At 42.6% G+C, this 27151-nt stretch overlaps 1 protein-coding gene across 1 annotated transcript; it reads left to right on the top strand.

The window, feature by feature from the left end:
• The first annotated feature begins 18733 nt into the window (after window positions 1-18733).
• LOC148138142 (putative G protein-coupled receptor 139) lies at window positions 18734-19576 on the top strand. Its single transcript, XM_087981827.1, has one exon. The coding sequence runs from the start codon at window positions 18734-18736 to the stop codon at window positions 19574-19576; it is 843 nt and encodes a 280-aa protein (XP_087837953.1).
• Window positions 19577-27151: the final 7575 nt, after the last annotated feature.

Genomic DNA, 27151 nt, shown 5'->3' with positions numbered 1-27151 from the left:
TTTGTTTTGAGATAAGATGACTTTCGTCAGTAAATTCACTGCGAGAAAGAGAAAGAAATAATTTAGAGGTTCTACACTTTGTCAGTGGCTAATTTTGCGATCATTGTCATTTTGTCATTTTTTTCTCATTTTCCGTTTGAAACTGTGACCTGAACTAAAAAATCTAACTTTAAACGGCAGGATATCTATATTTTAAAATAGAAAGAATAGCCAAATTCGCATTTACACTCGGAAAAAGTTCTGAAAACCTGATTGTCGGAATTGCGCAGTCAGTAGTTCAGTGCAGGGATGTGTTATGCTTAAGTTCTGACAGCTCGTTGAATGTAACTTTAGTTCGTCAAGGGCAGAGCAATCCTGACCAGCCAATCATTGACCATTGACTCAACTGTTCTTGGCTGTGCATGTTTTGAAATTATTTATTGGGAAGACGTGTCTGAACTTTATACTCTCTCGCATGTTATCTCCTGAATGAATTGTTACAAGATCCGAAAGAAAAATCATGCCATTTACAATAAATTAAAAGAAAAATCCTCAGATGATGCGACAAGATGCTTGCAGTGACTGGCTATTTGTATGTCAAGCAAGACGCAGCTTTAGTGTCACAAAAACAACATGTTTTTGAAGGATTCTATGAAGACCTGATTTTCTTCAATGATACACTTCACAAACAGGCACATTGCAGCTCTTTTGTTTTCTCTTTGAGTTTATCATTTAAATGCACCTGCCTGTCTGTGTGAGAGAGAGTTGAGTTCATAATCAGAGAAGACTGAGTTTAAATCAACGACTTTAATTTGACTGCATTTATAAGCTTTCTTCTGCAAATATTACAGTATCGGTGATAAATTGTAAATTTCTGTTTAATTGTGAAGCTTGGTGTCTACTAAATGCTATTTGACAAACTTTGTTGGGGAACTATTTGACCACTTTTAGGGTCATTCATTGTTGTGTTTTGACAGTGATGACAGTTCAGTTTAACTGTTACCCCTGGGTCGCAAGTTAAAAAAATATTTTTTTCATGGATTGAGGATTCTCACTGAGCTTACACATCATAAGATATATTGAAGCATTTCTCATCTGGAGGAAGAAAGTGAACTGACTGTCATGTTGATTCAGTACAGGAGATTTGCAATGACCAATGCTGGCAGCGAAGAGGGAGAATTGGCAAGGAGTGAGAGGAGGAGTGGGGTTGAGTGGAAGAAGCCAGGATCAAAGGCAATATGCAAGAGTTAAGATACAAGAGAGGAGGAAGGGCAGTCATTGTCAAGCGAGGGCAAGGATGACGATAACTTCTTCAGGAGAGACAGGGATGCGAGAGATGAAGATGGAAAGAAAAGTGGAGAGAGAGGTGGAGGGAGTGATAAAGAGACAGAGAGAGAGAGATTGACTGAGAGACATAAGGAGGAAGATAGAGACCGACAGGGTCGGAGAGAAAGGGAAAAAGCACAGAGAAATGTCCCTGTCTCATATGGTACTACACCGTCCAGATGGCCAGAAGTGTTGCTGTCTTTGAGCGAGTGAATTGAGAAGGTGACCCAAAGCAACATTTGTAGGAAAAGGAAGAGAGGTGTCCACATGAGTACGTGAAAAACAACAGGTGTGTATGTATTTGTGTGTGTGTATGTGTGTGTGTACGAATATGTATTTCATAGACAGTGTGCTAGCAGGCCATTCTTTCGATTCAGTCTACACCGACTCTTTGAAAAGTAACCCATCCAATCCCACACCCTATTCTAACCCTGTAATCTTGCATTCCTGGACGAACCCACATAGCTTTCCATTCGCTGGACACGATGGATAATTTAGTACGTCCATTCCACCTAACCTACACAGCTTTGACCCATGAAAGGTAATCGGAGCACCGAGAGCAAAGTTTTTCAGAATTGGGGAGAATGTGGAGACTTCATGCAGACAGCTGGCCAAAGCTTGAATCGAACCTGATTCTGGGAAGCACCAGGGCTTCCCACTGAGCCACCATGCAGCCCCTTACTTGTCCCTTATCTGCATTTGTTTTTCTGTCTTTTGAATGAATTTATTAATATTAAGTTTCAGGGACTATTTGTATTGAAACAATTATTCAGGAACAATAGATGCGACTATTTTGGGATCTCCATTGGTTTAACATGAATGTGGAAATATTGAGTTAGTTTGTCTGTCTGTCTCCTTCTTCGAACAACCTCTGTCCCTGCATTATGTATTCTAGCATCTATAAAGCTCACAAAATCACGGCTAAAATCGTGGATATGGCAGGGTTTGAAGAAAAAAACGTCACATCAAACTAGGAATTAGGTATAAGTTTGAAAGAATAAAAATGGCGGTAATATGTCGAGGGGAGAGTGGAATTCATTCGGAATTGAAAACCATGGAGCCAATTCAAATGAATAAATTGAAAATTTCTAAACTAAGATGCATATTATAACCAGTGGAGTTAGAGCAGGGAAGATTGTATGGTTTCTGCCTAATCCAGGTTTGGAACTCGCATGAGAGGTGAGGCGAAATGCAAAATAGGAACATGCACCCTCCAAGTTTACAGACGACAATCTTGTGCAGTTTACAAACGCAGAGGTCCCATTTTGAACAGTCTGGACAATAGAGATGAAAGACGTTCTAATTGAAAATGTGTTCAAAAGGGTGGCACAGTTGGTGAGCTCTCTCAATTTCAGCCGGTTTTGGAAATGGAGGGATGTGGTGGTATTGTTGTGCTGCTGGCACGACTGGATAGGAATCAGAGTTTATGAATGGAGCTGTAGACATGGGAATCAGATTTATGCATCTTTACAGGAAGTAAATTTGACAAACAGGAATTAGCAAGCGAAACTTACCAAGAATGCCAGCAATCGCTAACATAGGATAATAAATATGCTATGTAATCTGATTGCATATGAAATCCGATGAGCCTCAGTTATGCAAGGTCGATCCACAAAGAGCCATTGAAGAACCATCATCCATCTCAAGTACCAATCTATTGCAGCAACATTCTATTCCATTGTTATTTGATTCTTACCTCGCCTATCTCTCTCTCACACAGTTATCAGTTGGAGGTGGATTCGAGCTTGCCAGTCATATGATGTCAAAATTACATCAAAAGCGAAGACTTTTTAAGTCAAAGTGTGCACTTCCCAAGATTACGGACAGGATCCATGGAGACTAATATTATTCGCAATCTCTGAACAAACATGTTCAGTTAACACTATTTGATACAACTCTGTAGAGCTGAGAAATAAGAAGGGGATGCTGACCGTCTTGACATTGCATTCAAAGTCCCCAAATACTCAACGATAATTCGAGGAACAAATATGCAGCGAGACTCAGGAGACTTTCAGGAGCAATAGGGTTTTCAGAGTTGGGGATTTCAAATTTTCTAACATAGATTGGAACTGCCGGTGTGTAAGGGGCTAAGTTGGAGTCAAATTTGTTAAGTGCGTTCAGGAAGATATCCTGAAGCTGTATATACACGGGAGGGAACAAAACACGTCAACATATTGGGAACTATAACAGGACAGGTGTCACAGGTGTCAGTGAGGGAGCACTTTGGTATCAGTGACCACAGTTCTATTAATTTTAGAATACTTAAGGCTACGGTCAAATCTGGTCTATGGGTTCAAGGTATAAGTTGGAACAACGCGAATTTTGGAGGAATTGCACACGAGTCTGCAGCGATAAATTGGATTAGATTAGATTAGATTAAGTTAGATTAGATTAGATTAGATTAGATTAGATTAGATTAGATTAGATTAGATTAGATTAGATTAGATTAGATTAGATTAGATTGCTTACAGAGTAGACACAGGCCCTTTGGCCTAACACGTCCACACTGAAGTTTTGAAGACCAAACCACGCAGACCCATTCTGCTACATCTAACATCATGGGCAAATTAGCATGGCCAATTCACATGACGTGCACATTTTTGGACTATGGGAGGAAACGGTGCACCCGGAGGAAAACCACGCAAACCCGGAGAGAATGTGCAAACTCCACACAGATCTCTAGCAAATGAAAGCTTTAACAGTGAGATAGCAACATGTTCCTATGAGGTTGAAGGGCAACGTTCGCTGAAATACGGAACACAGGATGATAAGAGATAATGAGGCTTCGACCTGTAAAAAAGAAGAAGGCATGAAGTAAGTACAGGCAGTTTTGAACAAAGGAATCCCTGGATATATGCAGCGAATATAGCAGTTCACTGAACAAGGTAATCAGGAAGGGGGAGAAAGCGGGTAAGAGATAGCCTCGATTGAGAAGATTAAGGTGATTACAGAGAGATACTTTAAGTATATTAAAGGAAAATGAATAACTGGAGAGAGAATAGGAACCTTCAAGGACCAAAGGGAACATATATGTGTAGAAGCACAGCCGACGGGCGAGGTGCTCACTGACTGTTTCTCGTCTATGTTCACCATGGAGTAAACTATGAAGTTTTGGGTACTTGAGGAAGTTAACAGCGATATTTTCAGTACAGACAATATCACAGTAAAGGAAGTGTTGGATGTATTAGAATGTAGAAGGTGGATACGTCTCCTGCTCTTGAATAGGTATTTGCGAGAACCATGCAAGAGGCTGGATAGTAAATTGTGGTGGAAGAAGCTGATACTTTTGTATCATCATGAGCGACGAGTGAGGTTCTGGAAGACTGGAGGAGAGCAAATGTTGTGTCATTGCTTAATAAGGACATCAAATAAAAGAAAACAGTGAACTAGGATCAAGAAAGCTTAACGTCTGCGTTCGGAATGTTACTTAAGAAGATTCTGAGGGATAAGATGCATCTGTACTTGGGAAGAGCGGGCTTTATTACAAACAGTACGCATAGCTTTGTGAGTGAGAGATCATGCTTTACAAATTTGTTAGAATTGTTTGATGAAGTGATCAGGAAGGTTGAAGATAGCAGGGCGGTAGACCAAATCTATGTGGACTTCAGTAAGTATTTTGATCAGGTTGCACATTGTAATATGCTCTGAAAGGTAACATACATGGAATCCAGAGTGAGCTGGCAAATGAGACACAACATTGGCTTGAAGGTACGAAGCTGAGCGTAACAGTAAAAGGATACTTATTGGACTGGAGGCTTGCAAGTAGTGGAATATCTCAGGTGCTGAGCCCATTAATGTTACTTATCTATATCAATGATGTGAATGAGAATATCAAGGTATGATTAGTAACTTTGCTAATGAGAATGAGGTAGATGGTATCGTCGATACTGTGGAAGATTACCAGAAATTGCAGCAGGATTTTGATCAGCTGGACACGTGGGCTGGAAAATGGTAAATGTAATTTAATATAGATAAGCGTGAGGTCTGGTATTTTGGAAATAAATTCAACGTCGGATTTTCCTGGTGAGTGGCAGGGGCTTCAGGAGACCTTTGCAACAGAGGGATCTTAGCGTTCAGTTGCCTAATTTCTATGCAAGCAGAGGCAGAGGTAGGGAGGGCAGTTGAGAAGTCTTTTGGTACCCTGGCCTTCATCAGACAGGACATTGAGGACAGAGTTTGGACTGTTATATTGCAGTTGTACAAAACTTTGGTGAGGCTGCACAGGGATTATTATGTTCAGGTTTGTTCACCTTACTATAGAAAGAATGTCAGTAAACTGGAAAGAGTGCAGAAGCAATATACAGAGATGTTGCCACGACACAATTGTCTGAGTTGGAGGGACATTTTGGACAATCTAGGAGTGTTTTTCTTTAGAATGGTGGAATCTGAGAGGATTATGAAAAGCGTGTATAAGGTAATGAGAAGAATCCATCGGCCGAATCCACTCTGTCTTTAGAATTAATAATTGTTGGAAAATATCTTTGCATTTGGATAGTGTTGCTGTAACAAGGAAGACACCGCCTGGCTGTTTGCAAACACAGATTCTGTCTGTCTTCAGTGATCTGCGTATCAGCACCCCAAGTTCCAGGCTCTTCTACTGACTTTAGTGAAGTCCTGACTATCAGAATCTGATAATCCCTTCCTATATTCAACAAATAATAGAATTTATTCTGCAGACCAGCATGTCAAAACCCGCTACACTGCCCTGTCTGCCTGTGACTCTGATTTCAGAGGAACGTGATCTGGTCCTCCAAGATCCTTCTGTTCCACTCCACTCCATATGGTGGCACATTGGTTAGCACTGCTGCCTCACAGCACCTGAGACCCGGGTTCAATTCCCGCCTCAGGCGACTGACTGTGTGGAGGTTGCACGTTCTCCCCGAGTCTGCGTGGGTTTCCTCCGGGTGCTCCGGTGTCCTCCCACAGTCAGAAAGATGTGCAGGGTCAGGTGAATTGGCCATGCTAAATTGCCCGTAGTGTCAGGTAAGGGGTAAATGTAAGGGTATGGATGGGTTGCGCTTCGGCAGGTCGATGTGGACTTGTTGGGCCGGAGGACCAGTTTCCACGCTGTAATGTAATCTAATGACTCACCTACATTGATTTGATTTTTCAGCTAACACATACCTATATTAAACGCGATTTGCCATTTCTCAGCCCAATTCCCCAGCAGATCAATGTCCTCCTGCAATTTTCTATAACCTTCCTCATAGTGCATGATACCATCTATTTTAGTGCCATCTGCAAACTTCCTAACCATGTCTTTTTACATTCTCATCCAAATAATTTATAAAGATAACAAACAGTATTGGACATAAGACCGATCGCTGAGGCACTCCACTTGTCACAGGCCACCAGACTGACAAGCATTCTTCCACTTCTACTTCCAACATTAAGCCAATTTTATACCAAACGGCCAGCTTGAGCTAGATTCCAAGCAATCTAATCTTCCAGAGCAGGGCGAAGGTGAGGACTGCAGATACTGGAGATTATCCTCATCCACCACATTTGTTGAGCTCACTGTCTGTAGTTCTCCCAGGATTTTATTTGCAGCTCTTCTTGTATATTGCCACAACATTCCCTAATTCTGGGATCTCTCCCGTGGCAGACAATGATGCAAACATATCAGCCAGTGGGTCGTAAAGTCTTCGCTAGTCCTCTTAGACATGTCTGATCGGAAAGAGGAGATTAATGCACCTTAATACATCTTATTTCTTGCAGCACCTCTTATACTATCATATGGAGTGTCACCAAAATATGACCAGGAACTTTTCCAAACGCCTAAAACTACATTTCTTTCTCCATGGCCAACACAGAGAAGAAATATTCTTTGAGACTATGTCCCATTCCTTGCAGTTTTACGTATAAGTGGCCACTTCGATCCTTACACTCTCCCATTCTGTCTTTAGTTATTTCCTTTACATTTAATATACATAAAGTTGTTGTTTTGATTCACCTGACTATTCTCAGCCAACGCTAGCTCGTGCTTGCTTTCTGTCCCCTAACATTCTGCACCATTAAACTCCAGCATTTCCAGTATGTTCAGAAATTATGGTCATCGCAGCTACCTGTGCCTAAGACAGGACTGCTTCTAAATTTTCTTCAAAGCCTCAATTTCTCATAACATCCAGATTTCCCTTGCATTTCACCGACACAGGGGCATATAGACCTTGAACTCCAACTACCTTACATTTAATGTCCTCTCACCTGTCTGAAATCATGTGCTTGCAAACAAACTACTCAAATCAAGTCGTGCAAGCTCCTGTCTTCTTCCATCAAAATTCGCACTTCCCGATTTCGAACTTGAACCTGTTAACCAGTTTTGTCCCTCCAAATACCTATCTTAAAATTGAGAGAACTATCGTCACTGGTCGCAATGTACTCCCCTATTGTCATTTCCGTTACTTGTCCTAATCTGTTTCCCAAGATTAAGTCGAATTTTGCCACTTTCCGTTAAGGATCCTCTGGATATTGCTGAAGGAAACTTTCCTGAACGCACTTAAAAGTTCCATTCCACCTAAGCCTTGAATGCACTGGCTGTCCCAGTCTATATTCGGAAATTTGATACCCCCTGCTATGAAACTCTATTGATCCTTCAAGTCTGTCCATTCTCATTGCATATTTGCTCCTCTAATTCTTGTTGACATTTAGGGGGTCCTGTAGAATAAAACCCAGTAACGCCACTATCCCCCTTTTATTTGTTAGCCGCACCCACAAAGCTTCACTAGATGATGCTTTACTTTTTCTATCGCTGACTACTGCTGTGATACTCGCCTTAATAAAAAAAACAAATCTCCTTCCCTCCTTTCACTTCATCTGACCAGCTTAAAGCACCGACACCCTGGCACAAAATACGCCAGTTCTGTCCCGTTCTTTGCCATCTCTCTGTCATGGTTATAATCTCTGTCACGTTACGTATCCACGCCCTGAGCTCATTAGACTTACCTGTCAGTCCTCTTGCATTGAAATAACTGCATTTTAATTCAACAAACATAGTTCATCGTCTTCACATATGTGGATAACTGGGAAACAGGCCAAGTAACAGCTCTCACTGGGAGAGCGTTTTGGTGACAGTGATCACAACTTACTTATCTTACTATAGTCATAGTGTTACGTGCAGAGGGTCTGGCGAAAATATTTAATTGGGAGAGGGAAATCACAATGTCTTTAGGCAGGAACTAGAACACCCAATTAGGAACAGGCGTTCTCAGGGAAATGCATAACTGAAACGTGGATGTTGTTTCAGTCGCACTAGCTGGATTGGTTTGCCCAACTGAGGCAAGGAAGGGTTGGGAGATTGAAGAAGACCTGGGTGACAGGTTTTGAGGAGCATCTAGTGAAGGGCAAGAAGGAAGTTTACTTGAGAAATATCAGAATGTTGCCTGGAGTGGGGGGCATTTGTATTGAGGAAAGGTTAGGGCACTCGATGTTTACCCATTGGAGAGAGAATGGATGAACGGTGACTTTATGGAGGTGTACACAATGTTCAGCAGCATAGATAGACTGGATTTTCAAAGACGTTTATTTTCTCAGGGCAGGAATGTCTATCACAATGGGACAGAATTTAAACGTGAGTGGAACAGGATTTAGGATGCTGCAGGGGTCAGATCTGTACACAGAGAATTGTGAGTGCGTGGGAGAGTCAGACGCATTCGGCACATTTGAGCTACTCTTGGATAGGCCCATGGACGATAGTGAAATATAGGTTAGTAGGATAGAAGGTCGGCAAAACCTCGAGAGCTGAAAGGCATGTATTTGCTGAACTGTGCCCAACGCCTGAGTCTTGCTGGAGGAACTAGGGTTTAATTCGCAACAAATAGAAATAGTTCAGTAAGTGCTGCACAGTAGGAAAATAGCAAAAGGCGAGTTATAAACGTGAACCCAAATGTCAATAGCACAGCAAAGCTCCAGCTATTGCATGACGATCTCAGTCTTTCCAATATGAAAGCCCCCACCCTTTCCGAACTGTCAGATCAAAATTCATTTTGTTCTCTTCTAATCATCTCATCGTCTTGTTCGAAGCCTCCAATCGTGCAGATCTCTCGAAGCAGTAACCCTTCGACAATATGTAGCTTAGTCAGTATGGACTCTCCGACAGTGCCGATCACTCAGCACCAAACCTCCGAAAGTGTGGTGCTCCCTCAGCACTGAGCCTCCGGTAATACAGTTTTCCTTCAGCCCTGATCCTCAGACCATGCAAATCTCCTCAGCACTGACAATCTGACAGTGCATTACTTCATCAGCGCTGACCGTTCGATCACGTACAACTCCCTCAGCGTTGATCATGGAAAAGTCCTATTTTTTCTTCAGTTTTGTTATAAAGCCCCACTCAATCTTCTGCAGTGGGTAAAGGGGAGGCAGATCTCAGATTATGGTCAATGCTGTGATTTGCTATGCTGACTCGGTAAAGTTATGGGACTCCGTAGGCTTGGCGAAAGTGTCCTCTCATACAACTTAATTAGGTGTCGTCTCCATGAAACTCACAAAACTGGCCACGGCCTCCGCCCCACCCCTCCCAACCAATTTCAGCCCGTGCTTCGGCGGATACAACAGCTGTAAATCCGGAGACAGAGGCTGCTTCATAGCCATCGATCAATCAGACTATACTGCAAATACGGTGCACAAATCCTCTCTTTATATCCTTCAGATAACGTCACACTGGCTGCTCTGTGCACAGTTCCCTTCAGCCTACACATCACTTAAACCCACGCGGGGAGCACTGTATATAATTCTGGTATCCATATCCCAGGGAACATCTATTTATAACTTCATTGGGACCAGCCTACGAATTCAATTGAAACATTGGAAGAATCCCAGGCAATAGGAAATGCCCAGAAAAACATTAAATATCCAGTGAAATTCATTTGTAGTCTCCTACAACCTGGGATTCTGCAGCATCCTCATGTCAGTCTTCTGCCCAAACTGTTTTAACGGCAGTCAATCCATTGGAAAATTCGAATTATTCATCTGAAAGGAGAGATTGGAATCAATGAACATTAGACAGTCAGGCTCCAACGAGACAACTCAGAGGACTTCTATTATCTTAAATCATAGATACACACAGCGAAGAGTAGATTTCTGCAACCCTCCGCACTTCCTTCCCCACGCTTGCCCCCGACTTCATACACCTGGTGACAAGGATCAGTCGGGATGGCTTCCAAGGGGAAGAAAATCTTGTTTTGACAGGGTGGGGTTCTGGCGTAGGACAAAGTGCTCAGACAGAGTTAAAATCCTGCCTCAGCATCCATTACCAACTCGTGTGGTGGAGCATATTCGAGGAACCAAATGGCCTGGTCCTGTCACTAAGATTGGTAACTGAGAGATTGGTTATACTTCCGAATGAGACCATAACCACATGCTCTTCGACGATGAGAGGTTGCATCAGGGGAGGTGCTTCAAGAATCAACAGCAGTGCATTCCTCGCCTACCCTGTGCTAATCGCTGACAATGGCAAAGTGCACACGAGGCATTTTGTGCCAAATGGTTAGGCTTATCATTGAACAATCTATCGCAAATTCTGAGCAAAAGGAGAAAGAGATTCTGTTCTTTAAATCTATCCTGCACCTTAATTAGATTTGGGCCAATTCGTATCTTAGCAATGTCAGTGCCTTTTGTTGCTGTAAACTCTCAATTAATTTACGAATAAAAATATATCAATTTCAGTTCTCGACCATTTCAAACATTTGACCACCATTTTGTGTTTTCTGATTAAATATCCTTAGACTGCGTTCTCCAGGAGCAACAAACATGTGTCCTCACATCACCCATCCACACATCATCCAATGGCAGCGTCTTGCATTAATAATATACCGAAATTAAAAATTCCACCAAGCCCACAGCTCTGTCAACTTCTACAGTATTGAAAAAAAAAACTCCATGATAGCTGGATTCATTCCATTCTGTCGTCTTGCTTAATGTGACGTTTTAATGACAGAGATAAGTGGTTTAGTTTATGAAGAGAGATTGAGCAGTTTGGGCCTGTTCGCCCTGGGGTTCAGAAATACGTGAAGAGATCTTATCAAGGAATATAAGATCAATAAAAGGGAAAGTACATTTATGGGATGGGCAGGATATTTCGAAAAATGGGGGTAGTCTACATTGCTTTATCACAATGAGTTGCAGGTTTAACACAAATATAAGGAGGAATTGTATCCCTCACAGGGTCAAATGCCTGTAGATTTCACTCCCACAGATCGAAATAGATGTCAGGACAATGATCAAATTTATTCAGCGGTGAGACTAACTTCTAATTTAGAATGGAATGAATGGTAATGCAACTCGACCAGCAAATTGGACTTGAGGTCAAAATAAGATCAGAAATGATCGGATCAACTGATGGCTCAGACACCGGCGACTGATTGGCCTCCACTTTTCCCTAACTTATATATTCTTGCAAGTGCCTATTGGCATTGGAGTGCCTGCTGGAGTACCAGGCGACTGCCACTTCCACAGCATGTAAGCAGCATGAGTGGCAATAATTGGGAGTAAGAATAAATAGCAATTTTATTGAAAACGTTGAGAACAGAACAATTGTATATGCTTTCTGCTCGATAGGCGAGCAATTCCTGTTCCAGTCATGCCCGAAGCACTGCCCTCACTACACATCACTGCACTGTTGTGCAAATTGGGCGTACGTTTTCTGACGTGTGGATCATCACAACAACATCTTGTCCGTTAATAATTGTTCGAATTTGAAAGGTCCATTCTTGATTTAAGAAACTTCCTAATTCTCATTCAGATTGATGAAGATACAAACCTATTGCCGTGAAAATGTGTTGATTTGTAATTGGTTAAATGTCCCTTGTTGACTGTCACTAAGGGCCTTCACATCATCTTAATTAGTGTATTTGTCTGCACCTGTTGCCAGTCTCGGTGGCGCTGAATGGAGTCCCTGTAGATTTCCCTCTCTCGATTAAGACTGCAACCCTGTTGATACATTTCCAGAGAGAGAACAGCCACTGCTACGGAGAGGAATTATCAGCTGCAGTGAGACCTGATGCAGGAGAAATTCAGTCCGAATTTGAAAAGTTGCAATCAGAAGGCTACAATAATGGGGAAAGGTTTTTCATCGGAATATGACTATCTCTCTGCAAATTATGACAGAATACCATTAGCATCCCGAATTAATTTGTCTCTTCAGATAGTCCAACACATTTTCTATCCCTTTCTTTCGATTTTGGGTGTACCTGGTAAGTCTGTGTGTCAAACTATTCATTCTGTATTTCAGATTTTGGGGCATCAGGAATCAAGCATTTCTGTTTCCCCTCCCCCTCTCTCACCCATAGAGGCATATATGAACATCAGAAGAGCAATAGACCATTCAGCGCTTAGGACGTGTTTCGTCATTCAATGAATTTGCGACGGTCTGTGTCATAACTCCATATATCTGCCTTTAACCCAAGCCCCTTCCTTAAAAAACGATTATCTAAGATCTAAAATCAATATTTGATCCAGCATCTACTGTCTTTACTGGAAAATGATTCCACTGCTTCCTATCATTTCTCATGAACAGGCTGGCCTTAATTCTTAGAGTGTGGCCCTAGTTCCAGAATGCTCACACAATTGAAATCGTTTGGCTTTGTCAATCATGTTATTATCTAGATGGCTTCCAACAGATGATCCCTTAACCTGCGTTCTCGAAGAAACTAGTTTGACGTATATTAACTTCTGATAATTTATCCCCATACCTCTAAACTTTGGACCGTTCCCCAGCCCCAACCCCCACTCACCCCGTCAGTAGAACCATTCCGAATCCAAAGCCCAACATAGCCCAAGGTGTGGTGAACAGATCGATTCACATTACTTAATGAGAAGTATATCCAGTGTTTTATATATCCACAGCATAACAGCGACATCTTTGTATTCCCGTCCTCAACATATGAAGGTTAGCATTTTCCTAACTCTTCTGATTGGTTCCTGCATCTGTTCCTGTCGTTTTAAAGCTCTATGCAATTGAACACCCAAGTATCTTTGTAACTTCACGCCACGTTTTAAGGTCCCACGTCTATCCTTTATCCATTAAAAATGGATAATCTCACCTTTGCTTACGTTGAAATCCATTAGTCACAATTCTCTCCATTGACTTAGTCTCTTAATATCTCGATGTAATTTTCTGGAATCATCTACACTGACTACATTGCTGCCTAACATGTTAAACTGTTCAACTTCTAACCGGCAAAAGCTGTCTTAATGAATTATGCTCTCTTTTGGCACCAGTCGTTTTGAACTAAGTCACCACAGTATGTATTGACTTTGCCAATTGCTGGAAGATTTAACAATTTCCACAAACATCACCTCTGCCTCCCAATGATCCTTTACTCTTCAGATGTTGCTAGACATGCTGAGTTTCTCCGGCGAACTTTTTTGTTTTGAAAAACATTATTTTCGTTTACAAATGCAAAGCAAATCCAGATTCCGTGCCCTTCACAACGCCAATCCTGTTGACGACCCCATGATTTAGCTCATCACCAAAGCCATAGATCCTGCACTGCATGAAGCCTTACTAATGAGTACAGTCAATCCAAAATTCGTAATCCCTTGATAGCGACCCTGGAGTTAATATCTGAAGAAGATATTGCTCATTGGCAGTTCTGCTGTACCATCTTAAAGTGCATGAATATTTCGTCATCCATCCTATGTTCTCCTAACCACATTGTTCCTTCACCTTGGGTTCTGCAAATGTTGACATTTTTCCAGTGATTATGTCAGTTTTTGGGTGCACCTAAACATTTTCATAACAACACATTCCTCTCCACAACAGTGGAACGTCAGAGTGCTAAGTGGTTAGCACAGCTGTCGCATAGCACAAGGGATCCGCGTTCGATTTCACCTTTGGAAACTGTCTCCGTGGAGTGTGCATGTGTTCCCTGTTTGATTAGATTAGTTTCCCTGCAGTGTGGAAACAGGCCCTTCGGCCCAACAAGTCCGCACCGACCCTCCAAAGAGCAACCCACCATGACCCATTCCCCTACATTTCCCCCTGACTGATGCATCTATCACGACGGGCAATTTATCATGGCCAATTCATTTGGCATGCACATCGTTGTACTGTGGGAGGAAACCGGAGTATCCGGAGGAAACCCACGCAGACACGGGGGGCGGGGGAGGGGGTGGGGGGGGATGTGCAAACTCCACACAGACAGTTGCTCGAGGCGGGAATTGAACAGGAGTGCCTGGTGCTGAGAGGCAGCAGTGCCAGCCACTGAGCTACCGTGCCGCCCCCTTTTCGTCACACAGTCCAAAGATATGTTGTTCAGGTGGATTTGTCATTCTAGTTTCTCATAGGGTCCAGGGAGATGCAAGATGACAGGGATAGTGTAAGTGTATGATTTTAAATCTAGAGTTTCTGTACTTGTCCATTGGTTTGTGATCATTGGTTTGACTTCCACGGTTTCTGGTGTGTGTTTATTTTAAAGCGGTTTTAATGGGTCTTGGCTTCGCACCTTCCAAATGAAAGTTATCATAAATTTAAATCAAATGTACATCAGTTGGTTCAGGAGTTTAGATGTGGTGCAGGGAGTATATTTAACTATTACAGTAGAGAATGCTCCACTGCCCTCATGTATATCCCGTAGAAATGTGGAAACGCAGTGGGCGCTGGTTTAGAATTAATGTCTTTGTCTCTATTCTTGCCTCTGGCTAATGTAGGATAACTCATTATCCTGCCGCAAGCAGTAGGTAACTCGTTTCTCAGAAGGGCTCACTTGTAACCAACTGTCCCCACATACCCAACCAACGTATTAGCTCTTGCTATTCCTAATGTTCAGTAGCTTGGCAATCTGTGCTCTCTCTCTGAAAACTTCCATCAATTATAAGAGACCCAATAAAACCTATGAGCAAGAATCAAGAGTAGTCTTCTCGGACCTTCAGGCCTGCTCCGCCACTTATTCTCAACTCTACACTCAGTAACAACGCTGTGCAATAACTCAATTCGACATATCAAAATATTGGCTTCAAGAGCACGCTATCAGCGGGAAATCCAGCAGTGAGTAACTCACCTCTGACTTTCGTCGACAAAGCGCAAGTCAGGAGTGTGATGTCACACTCTCTACTTGCTTGGATTGACGTAACTCCAAAAAAAACTCGCTAAGCTCCGTACCACGCAAAGCAAACCAGCCTTCTTTCGAGAACACGTCCATTGCTCCAGCAGTAACGGTCAATGGCAGCAGCGTGTAGCATCTATAAAATGCAGGGCACGAATTTGCCAATGATCCTCAGACAGAATCATCCCCAGGCACAACCGCTTCAATCAGGAAGGATGAGGGTAGCAGCTATATGTCAATACCTCCACCTGCAAGGTCACCTCCGAGTCACTCAACATTCCTATTTTAAAATATAGCATGGTTCCTCCAGTTCCCCATAGCTCATACCTTGTAACTTCCTCCCTAATAGCAGGGCGTTCCCACAACAAAACTAACTGTGACAATTCTAGAATTCAATTCAGCACTATTTTCTCAAGGGGAAACAATAGATACGCAAAGTGCTTCGTTCAGTCAGAGACACCCATGTTGCAACTTTGAATCAGTCAGAGAGATGTACAGCACGGAAACAGTCACTTCTTTCCAACTCATCCGTGCCAAACAGATATCCTGAGATACTCCAGTCTCATTCGCCAGATCATGGCGCACATCCCTTTAAAACCTTCTATTCAAGTAATCACGCTTTTTAAATGCTGAAATTGTACCAATCTCTATTGCTTTATCCAGTAGCTCATTTCATACGCATACAGCATTCGGGGTGAAAACTGTTCCCTTTACATCAATTTTATATCGTCCCCTCTCACGCTAAATCTATGCTCTCTGATTCTGAACTCCTCCACCACAGGGAAAAGTGTTTGTCTATTCATCCTGTCCATGCTGCTTTTGATTTTATCCACCAGTAGAAGTTCACACCTCAGCATCCGATGCTCCAGCAAAAAACAGCCCGAATCTATTCAGCCTCTCCCTCGAGCTCAAATCCTCGAACCCTTGAAACAACCTTGAAAATCTTCTCTGAACATTTTCAACTTTCCCAACATTCTTCTTATTGGCAGAACAACAGAATTGCCTGCAATATTCAAAAAGTGTCCGAACCAACGTCCTGCACAGCCGCAATATGATTTCCCAAAACTGATACTTAATATTCTGACCAATAAAGGAAAGCATATTAATGCCATCTTCACTATCTTTTCTAACTACAACGCCTACTTCCAAAACTATGGGCCTGCTCTCCAAGGAATTTTTGTTCAGCAACACTCCCTGGGAATTTTCCATTAAGTGTATATCTCCTGCGAAGATTTGCTTCTCGAAAATGCAACACACCACATTCTTCTCAATTAAATTCCACCTTCCACTCCTCAGCCCATATGCCAATTTAAACAAGACGCGTTGAACTGTGAGGTAACCTTCTTCGCTGTCTGCTGTACACCTCCAGTTTTGGTGTCATCTTCAAACTTACGAACAATACATCCTGTGTTCAAATACAAAGCATTTGTATAAATGACGAAAAGTAGTGATTCCAACGCTGAACCTTGTGGCACTCCACTAGTCACAGGCCTCTAGGCTGAAAGCAATCCTCCACCACCATCCTCTTTCTCCTACCTAAGAACTAAGGGTGTTTATGGGGATCTTAGTAGGAACTCAGAACAGCATAATTAAGTGTGTGTGTGGGCGGAGGGGGGTGGGGGTGGCAGTGTGCTGGGTTTTCGCACAGTTTAAGGAATTCTGTAATCTGTTCTCTTTTTTTGTGTTTCATTCGGTACTGTGTAAATACATCTTGTATTTTTCAAAGCCGAGGGTTTTTGATCAACTGCATCACTCCTGGAAAATCCATAATAATCACCAGCTCAAACGAATTGGAAAAATTAGGGTCTGGGGCCTTTACAGGAGAGAGAAAGAGAAAGAGAGAGAGAGAGGTGGCAGGGAGATTCAGCATGGAATACTTTCTTCCATGCAGCGTTTTTTTTGTCGTTTGTGTGATTTGTGCGTCGCGGTCTGGCCAACATTGGCAATCCATCCCTATTACCCCTTAATGAGGGTGTAGAGAGCTGCTTTCCTGAATCGCTGCAGTCTACTTGCTGTGGTTTGACCACAACGCCGGTAGGGAGGGAATTTCCATAGTTTGAGCCAACTACTGTGAAGGACCGACGGTATTTTCCAAGTCAGGTTGGTAACTGGAATGGAGGGGAACTTGTAGGTGGTAGTATTCCTAAGTATATGCTGCCCACGTCCTTGTAGATGGAAGTGTGAGATGTTTTAGAGGGTGCTGTCTCAGGATTTTTGTTGAATTTCTGTAGTGCATCTTGTAGATAGCAAATACTGCTGCGACTGAACGCTGATGGGGGAGGGATTGGATATTTGTTGATCTGATTCACAATTTCGGAAATCTGTGACTTAGTGATTCGATCCTCAGAAGGAACATGGACACATTATCGGACATTACCTTAGGGCACTTAAATTACATAATCCCATTTCCTCATTGTAACCAGAATTCTAATATTTTTATATTAAATATTGCACCAGCTTCTCTTTATATTGAAGTGCAGGAGAGGGTCAGCAATGAAACTAGTGCCTCGATTTCAACCAAAATGATGTTCGAACATAGAAGATAGTACACAGAGCTGTATGGCATGGCACAGACATTTCAGCCCCCGATGTTGTGTCAAACTTTTATCCTACTCTAAGATTAAACTAATGTACACACCCTTAATTTTACTATCATCCATGTGCATATTCAAGAGTCGCTAAATGTCCCTGAGGTATCTGACGCCACTAACACTGCTGGCAGTGCATTCCACGCGTGCACCAATCTCTGTGTTAAGAAACTACCTCTGACACGCACTCTGTACCATCCTCCAGTCACCGAAAAACATATGCCCCCCTCGTGATAGACATTTCTCTCCTGTGGTTAAGTGTCTGGCTAACCACGTTTTCCATATCTCTCATCGTCTTGTACACATGTATCAATGTATCTCTTACCCTACTTCGCTTCAATGAGAAAAAAGCCCTAACTTCCGCAACATTTCTTCATAAGACTTGCTCTCCAATCCGGACAGCATCGTGGTAAGACCCCTCTGCAACCTTCGAAAGCTTCCTCATCATTCGTTGATGATGTGACCAAAACTGAATACACTATTCCAAATATGGTGCAACCCAGGGTTCAAAGAACTGCAGCCTAATCTCGTAGCACTTAAACTGTATCCCCTTGCTAATGAAAGCCAACATGCAATATGACTTCTTTACAATCCTGTTAACTTGGGTGGCAATAAATTTATTGATCCGTGGAACATTCTTTAAATTACTAATAAATATGTAAGCTAGATTTCTAGCTTTTCCTGTCGTCTGATAGACTAATTCCTTGCCTATTTCCCTTTTAAGCGAACGTTTTGACAATTGTGATTTTTTCCCGGCTTGCATCTGGTCTTTCAAAATCTGTTCGGCGCTATCTGGTGGCCATGGCAGCAGCTGATCTGCTCGTCATTATCGTCGATCTTGTCATGCGACACATTCCAATTGTTTATCGGAAGAATTTTATTTTTCTGAGGGATGTCCCCGTGTGTAATATCCACGCTGTCTTGCTTTATGCAGCCATTGACTGCTCGGTCTGGTTCACCGTTGCTTTCACCTTTGATCGCTTTGTGGCCATTTGTTGCCCGAAGTTAAAAGGGAAATATTGCAGGGAGAAAACAGCAGCTGTGTCTTTGGGAGCAGTGACTGTGCTTAGCTGCATCAAGAACGTTTTCTGGTATTTCATGTTAACGAGTCAATACTTGATAATGAATAACCCTTGGTTTTGTGGAATAACAAAGGAAGTTCTGCTATCCAAGGTTTGGACTTCAGTAGAATTTCTTCATCACCTAACTCCTGGCATAGCATTCATTCTGATACTGCTACTGAATGCTTTCTCGGTGAAACATATCATTGTGGCCAACAGAACTCACAGGAGACTTTGCCTTCATAAAGGTGTTGAGGGTCGGAGAAAGCCAGAATTGGAGATCCGAAGGAAATCTAGCATTCTATTATTTCTGATCTCAGGGAATTTCATCCTGCTGTGGTCCATGTCAATGCTGTACTTCACCTGGTACCGAATGTTCAGTTTAGGATACAGGTCTGTATACCTGCACCGGTTTGTACGTGAGATTGGATTCATGATGCAGCTCATGAGTTGTTGCACCAATACCTGCATTTATGCTGTGAGCCAGAGAAGGTTTCGAGAGCAGCTGAAAACATTGTTATCATATCCCATCACACGAATGGTTAAATTTGTTGAACAATCAAACATAGGGAGGAAAATCTAGCCATGAGACACAAAACATTCATGCACTCAGTCTGAACCACTATCCGAAACTTAGCAGACCATTCACCTCATTTCTTCACCGTCAAGTCTACGCCATACTCTCACGTAAGTCGTGCTAAAGCAATTAAACTGTGTTCCGTGTGTTTTCAATCAGCTGTCAGCAACTCACTGTGTGAAAGTAATTCTTCCATTCATTGTCGAACTCTTCTTAATCTTTTGGGTTCTAACACTCCTCGCTCTCCTAATTGAAATGGACAAATGCAAGATCAATTTCACTTGGGAGAACGCTGAACATTTATGTTGCCAATAAGGACCCTTTGAGATTTGAAGAAATAAAAAAACAGAAGCGGAAGCAGTTCATTCAGTCACTCGAACGTGCTCTGCAATTTAATAAGATCATGTCTGATCCAGAAGTTTTGACGTCCACAGTCCTGCATTTTCCACGTAACTGTGACAGCCCTAAAAATCAAGAATCTATGTTTCTCAGAGCGGTGGACTGCAGAGACTGAAGACATCATTAGGGACTTCCAGGGCTAGTCCCTCCTTGTTTTGTATACAGATATGTCGCTCCCAACACATTTGGTTGGTCTCTGCCATGGTCACAAGTTATCTCCAACGACGTTGATATCTGAGCCTGGGAAATTGGTTGTGAGGCATGATTCTGTGGGGATAACTGTGTCAGAGTTAAAAGGTGTCAAGGCGGTTCCTGTCATTTTCTAACATCCTCTACCTCCCTCTCAGTGTCGACCCTCCCGAGTCTTATTTGGAAATTAGACACTGACAAGAGGCAGTGAGCATTGCAGTGAGTTTTGTTCAGATGTTTTACAAAGTGGGAGGTCCGAGAGTATTGGATCTGCTGAAACAAGTGAAGTGCGAATAACAGGAATTACTCAGCTTAGTCAGAGGTCGAAAAGGGTCTCGCAGTGGGATACCCTTTTTCTCACCTAGTTCCTCAAGAGGCATCTTGCAATTGGTTAGCAGTGCAAAGGTTTCAGAGTGTCGTACTTGTGCAAACGGGACCTTGTTCACCTTCCTCCATTCTTCTGACAAATGGTCACAAAGGCTGGGGCACAGACAACAAAAGGATGTTGTTTCCACAAGAATGTGATTCAAATAATGTTCATAGAAACAGAAAGGGGGGGGGGGGGCATTGCTCCCAGTTTGAACTTAGTAAGCTCTATAGAGAGCAGATATTTAGTGACAGTGACAAAAAATTATATCAATTGCTGGAAATGAAACTTTCCAGGCAGTTTTACTGGGCAAAGGTATTGAGAAACAAATTGATGTTGCACACAGAATCTAAGTTATGGACGGCGTACCAAAAGTGTGTTTCAACACGTGGCAGGGAACATGGGCAGCAATGAAGGAGGAGATAAGGGATGTAGAGATTCATTCGATGAAGGGCGCAGCTTCGTTTCCAAACAGCTGTGGACGCAGCGACCGATGGTGACTGGATTCTCGTCTCAGAGTGGGCATGAGGCTCGAACAAGGTGAACACAGAGCTATTCTGGAGTGGTTCCCTGCGATAAAGGGGATTGTTATAACAGAGCGGAGAGAGACCCTGGAGGAATTAGAAAAGATATATTTGGTTTGTACCTGATGTCTCCCAGAGATGAGAAATAATCCATAGTTAATTCTAACTCCTTGGTGGACATCAAGTTGGCTAAATCATGAGAGACACTCAATGGAAATTTCAGCTCTGTGCTTGATGATTGCATAAGGATCGTGTTTTGAAGATTCCTGACCAGATTAAGACACATATTTAGCTTCGATTTACCTGTATATAACCTCAGGATTTGAGTGTGTTGGATGGTCTCTACCACTTCATCTGATTTTTTTCTGTGGATACAGAGAGATACAATCACATTCAATAAAGTAACTTGCACTCATTCCTTCTCCAGCAGTGATGGGTTGCATAAGCATCAGGGTAACGAAAGAATAATCAGTGCTTTCTTTATTGTCCGCTAAGATCATCACAATAACTACCCGTTGAAGGGAGGACAGAAGACCCTTATATTCGTTAATACTCCCCGTCTCTCTCTTTCTCACTCCCACTAAAACACACACACACACACACACACGCACACACACACACACACACACACACACACACACACACAGACACACGTGGTTCCAAGTTGAATCTGCAAACGGGACACACCAATCACAATCAGAAAGGAGAAACACGCAAGTGGCGCTCTTCAATGCAGCAAGATTTATTCACAGCATTCTTAAAGCAACTGGTCAAGGAAAGAGAATGCATATAAACTAATTATGTCTGAATGACAACAATTGCGACCAATGTAGGTCAGGTGATCCGAGGCACAACACAGGGCGAAATTCTGTGCGTTGTACTTCTCATTACTTGGTACAGCAATGGTCACGATTCCAACATTGCATTACCCTCGTTTTCTCATCGCTTTCATAATAGTCGAAGATCGGATATTGCTGCAAGTGAATTCTTCCCGCCGTGAATTGGAATTCGAAGGGTGACTAATATTCCCTTGACGGTCATCCCAAAGTATTTTGCGGTGTGAGGTGTGTACAGTGCTTCCACTGTAATATCCCAAGATGGAACGGGACTAGAAGAGTGCACACGTAGATAGCGAAGAGAAGTGGACAGTGCTTCCAGTGTGCTCGATCCACGTGACATGGAGCTGTGAGTGTATATAAGTGGATTGAGACAAAACAAGTCATTATTTTCTAAACTTACAATATCAAAAAAAATTCCTTGTGGGAAAGAGAATGACAATATAATGAATCACGAAAGCAGACATGAGAGGCAAGAGACCAAACGCTTTTTCAAAGAACTAGGCATCTTGGACCCGTTTTAAAGAGGAGAGTGGTCCGGCTCCAAAGGGAAGTCTACAGCTTATCGCCCAAAGAGATGAAGGCACCAACCTCAATGGTGACTTAGGATAAATCTCAAAACGGGCGAGAAGCCCAAATTGGATGAGTATGGCTGTTTGAAAAGTTTGTTTTTTATAAATGATGACCGTAGAACATATGACATTAGAGCAGAAATTAAGTCATTCAGACCATCGAGTCTGCTCTGTCATTCAATCATAAAATATTTCTCAACCCCATTCTCCCGCATTCTGTCAGTAACCCTTGATCTACAGCGTCTTTTTCCAGTGGTCCAATGCCCATATTTCTTTCTCCTTTACCTGTTATAAATCTAGAGATACTCCAACAGTCTTCTTTAATAGTCCAGCTAGCTTAACCCACTCATATTTGTTTTCCCCGCTATATTACTTCTATTTTGTTGCCTTCCGTTGATCTTTGTAAACATCCCAAATCCTCTGATTTCCCACAGCCCTTAGCCACATTGTATGCTTTTTCGTTTACTTTTACTCAATCTCTGACTTGCTGAGTCAGTCATTGTAGCCTCATTCTCACTGTTCCATGCTTCTTTTTCTCTCAGGATTTAATGTTTGCTTTGTCTCCTGAATTATTCCCAAAACCTCCTGACATCGCTGTTCCAATGTCATTCCTGTTCAGCTTCTTTCCCAGGCAATTTTGCCCAGCTCCTCCATCATGCCTCTGCCTTTGTCATTATTCAGTCATTATTCCATTATAATGAGTTTCATATATAATTTAGTGCGCTTTGATTGATTTGTTGCCACGTATACTGAAGTACACAGTCACATACACTGATGCACACAAACCCACAGACATACACACTCACTCAATCACCGTAACACACGTACTCACATAGACACTTCGCACTGAACATCCACTTAAACAACCAGAGAGATTCATATTCACATACACAAAGTCCATAAATCAATAAAAGACGTATATGCGAACACCCAGAATCACATAGTCCCAAAGATAAAAGAATTTCTAACGCTAATTGCCTTAAAGTAAACATAATCAAGTAGGATTTTATTTGTTTGAAACAGCAGATAGAAAATAAATATCAAAAGGAAATAAAATCCAACATGTATCGACTGAAGTGCAATGGGATTTGTTGCTAACTTCTGGGGCCTCAAAATCATCTGAAAACTTATTATACCTTCACAATCTCCTTCAGGCCAAAACCCTCTGAGATGTCTAGGATCTTACATTTCTTGATTTTTGAGAATATTGCACTTTGTTGGCCGTTCTTTCTCCGATCTCCTGAGCTTCTTAATTCCCTGCATTCGCGAAGCCAATCTGGTCTTTATGTCACCACAATGTACGAGCAGGGGAACACTTCTATTCTTTGACCTGGAATCGAACCTGAGGCGTGCTGGTAAGATCACCAAATCCTAAGCACTGGAGCACCAGAAAAGGCGACAGACATCGCCGTCTCTGTTCTCAATGACAATGCCTTCACCTTTTTATTTCTGATCAGTTTCACTGCAAATCATTTCTCTCCGCCTTCCAGTTTTTACAGCACGGAAAAAGACAATTGGGCCAATCGACTTTGTGGCTCATAAACATCCTTCTGTTCAATTCCCAGATTCTAGCTTTGGCCCATAACCTTGTGTGTTCTGATATTTCCGGAACAAATGTCAATGAGATTCACCCTGCGATCCAAAATGACACAACAATGGGACTGACGTTTGACACGTTCACACTGCGTTGAATAACCCTTGAGGGTCTCATCCTGATTTCCAGCCACAGAGAGAGACACACAGGCACATCCCCGAGAGGGACAGCGGCCTCAGGATTATACCGGCTCCATTTGCTTCACGGGCACAAGGTTCTCCCACAAAAGGCAGCTTTAGCTGGAACACAAACCCTTCTCCAGACAATCAGAACTGTTGCAGTGGGCTGGAATATGAAATGGATACTGAGCTGAAATAGCCACACTCACTGCTCGTGTGTAACTTTTAATTTCTCAAAACCCACTGACGCAATCCCTCCAGCTCCTGCAAATCTGACAGGACAGCACCCGCAGCTTTTCAAAACGAAAAAACAACTTACACACAACAAACTCTAAACAATTTGATGTCGCATCTCTTTCAGTTTCTGTCCTGGTGTCACTTCCAGATCGCTCTGACCGTCCAGCACTGAAGTCAATGAGCTGTTTGACACAACATAAACAGATCGTGAAGGCAGTCTTTACCTGGAATGCATGGCCAGGGAATGTCACACACAAGGTATTGGGAAACGATGGCCTTGTACACGTCTGTGTTAGGGAACATTAGGATCTCATCTTCCTGATTCTCCCAGAGACTGATCCCAAGATTGAGCACACTGCCAGTTATCCCCAGTCCCAATGTCCCAGTGGATACCTTGTCTGATATACAGATCAGGAAAGAGTCGGTTCCACCCCTTCATGGTTTGGGTACATTTTGCAAATATTACCCCGCCACTCCAGACACCGAGCTCACTGCAGCTGGACACAGAGGCCTCCAGCACAAACATGGGTTTCAGCCCTTCAAGTATGCATTGTTCTCGTCTCCCATATTCAAACAAAGTTATCCTTTCAAGTGTGCGTCTGAACTGTTCGGTGAGTGCACCATTCCTAACCTAGATTAAGTGTTTCTCCCGCCATGATTAGAATCGCAATCTACAAGATGGGAAACAAATGCGTTCTTTCTGTCTTCAGCCGTAGTCAGTTAGACTCGAACCCGCATGTGGAAGTTCCAATAGACTTCAAATCTATCATCTGACACACTCAGCTATGACTACAGAATGACGGCCCCATAAATTCTTTAGAGGTCTCTATCGCATGGAGCTGAAGGACATGCAATCATTGTTGGGTTTATTTTCATTCAAAATCGACAGCGTTAGCAAGTTTTAAATGTCAGTACATGCTGGGTCTGATTTAATTATACCAATATTTGAAATGGACAATCAGCTGAAAACAAAAGCAGAAATTGCAGGAACAACTCAGCATGTCAGGCACCATCTGTAGAGAGAGAATCAGAGACAATATTTCAGAACTTTTTCAGAACTCCTTTTACCCCATAGGTATTGCGAAACCTCCCAGTTCTCCCATCAGTTTATGCTTTTGTTTCTGATCCCCCATATCCACAGCCCTTTACGTTAGTCGTAAACACTTTGCAGAACGCCTATTCATGTTCCGAATAAAATTTCTGTTCGGGCAACATATTCCTGATCGCATTAAAAGTCTGGAATTGCAAGGCAAGAAAAGGCACAAAGTGTCAACAGCGATCGCTCCCTCCCTCGGTAGGCTCGAAACACTAAACATGCAGTGAGCAGCCGAACGCACTGACCAATTAGGGCACAGAAACTGGTGAATCCTAAATTTTCTTGACCATTATAGCACGCTGTTAGCGAATTCAAACTTCAGCCTGCCCCTCCTGAAAATAAAATTGCCCTCTATAAGTTTTACTTGTCTAAAACAAAGCCTGCGACATTCATTGTAGAGACATGGGAACAGTCTTATTCCACCCTCTGCAGACACACCCATGTCACCGGGGACCAGCTCTCCGACAACCAGGACCGTCTCCCTTCGTGCCTTTCAGTGTCGTGTCTGGTCTTGAGCTTTCTCATTTGTCCCAGAGCTGAGATGAGCTTTCATTTGCAGAAGTGTCGTAATGAGAATCCTTTCAATGTCTCAGTTCAGTTCATGCCCAGAGAGCATCAAAGTCAATGTCCAGGCCTCTTAAAGATGAAGTTGTCTTGACTGTCTGTGCTCAGCCTGTCAGTTCACCCTTCATTCTCCTCTGATTCCGCTTCCCAAAGAGTTTCTGAAGATGCCCAAAGGTGGAGACTGGTTTTCTATTTTGATTCCTTGACATTTACCGCCTGCCAAATGACAATCTTTTCCAAAAATCGCTTCACAATCCTGCGGCTTGAACCATGTCCATGGATGAGAAATCCCTTTTTGTGGAGGGATTGCCGAGGCTGGGAATGTTCTCTTTGGAGCAAAGAAGTTTAACTGGAGATTTCCTGAGGCTGTTTTAAATGATGGGGGAGGGAACAGTGGGGATGGGCACCTTAATGTTCAGGAGGGAGCATTGCTACTGACCAGGGTTAGTTACCAGAGGACCAGGATTGAAGGTATTTAATGAAAAATATCATTTGTGTAGAATTAATAGAGAATAATGCAGAAACTCAGTAGGTCTCGCAGTAACTGTGCTAAGAAAATCAGAGCTACGATGTGAGCCTGGTATTTTTTCTGATTTAGAAGTCGAGTTTCCTGAATGTCAGCAAATGGCCGAATCTGTGAAAAAGGGCTTTGCTAAGTGGGGCTTTCTCGAGTTTGAGAGATAACTGTTTCAGCAGGATGGCAATTGAATTCGATCACCTTTGGAAACCAACGTAGCATAATTCGAGCTTGTGCCTTCACCATGTGGTCATGACTACATGGCCCTGGGGAGTGTTGCATATTTCTCAGTGAATTGTGGACTCCAACAGGAAAGGAGAGTTTTTGAGTTGACCTGTCAGTACCATGACCCCAATCTATTTCTGTCCCCTGTATTTGATCAGAACCGAAGAAGCTGATGGAAGTTTGAATTGAACAACACACATTCATAGGACCCGATACCCAACATGAGCAAAACTAATGTAGTGTACAAAATACCTTGCAAGGACTGCACAAAACACTATCTCGGACAAACAGGAAGACAGCTAACAATCCGCATACATGAACATCAACTAGCCACGAAACGAC

The sequence above is a fragment of the Chiloscyllium plagiosum genome, unplaced genomic scaffold (genome assembly GCF_037043375.1).
Source record: "Chiloscyllium plagiosum isolate Xiang-an unplaced genomic scaffold, Cpla_swu_hap1 HiC_scaffold_41, whole genome shotgun sequence".
Classification (NCBI taxonomy): Eukaryota; Metazoa; Chordata; class Chondrichthyes; order Orectolobiformes; family Hemiscylliidae; genus Chiloscyllium; species Chiloscyllium plagiosum.
The sequence above is the reverse complement of the archived record's forward strand: the minus strand, read 5'-3'. Positions and strand labels throughout refer to the sequence as shown.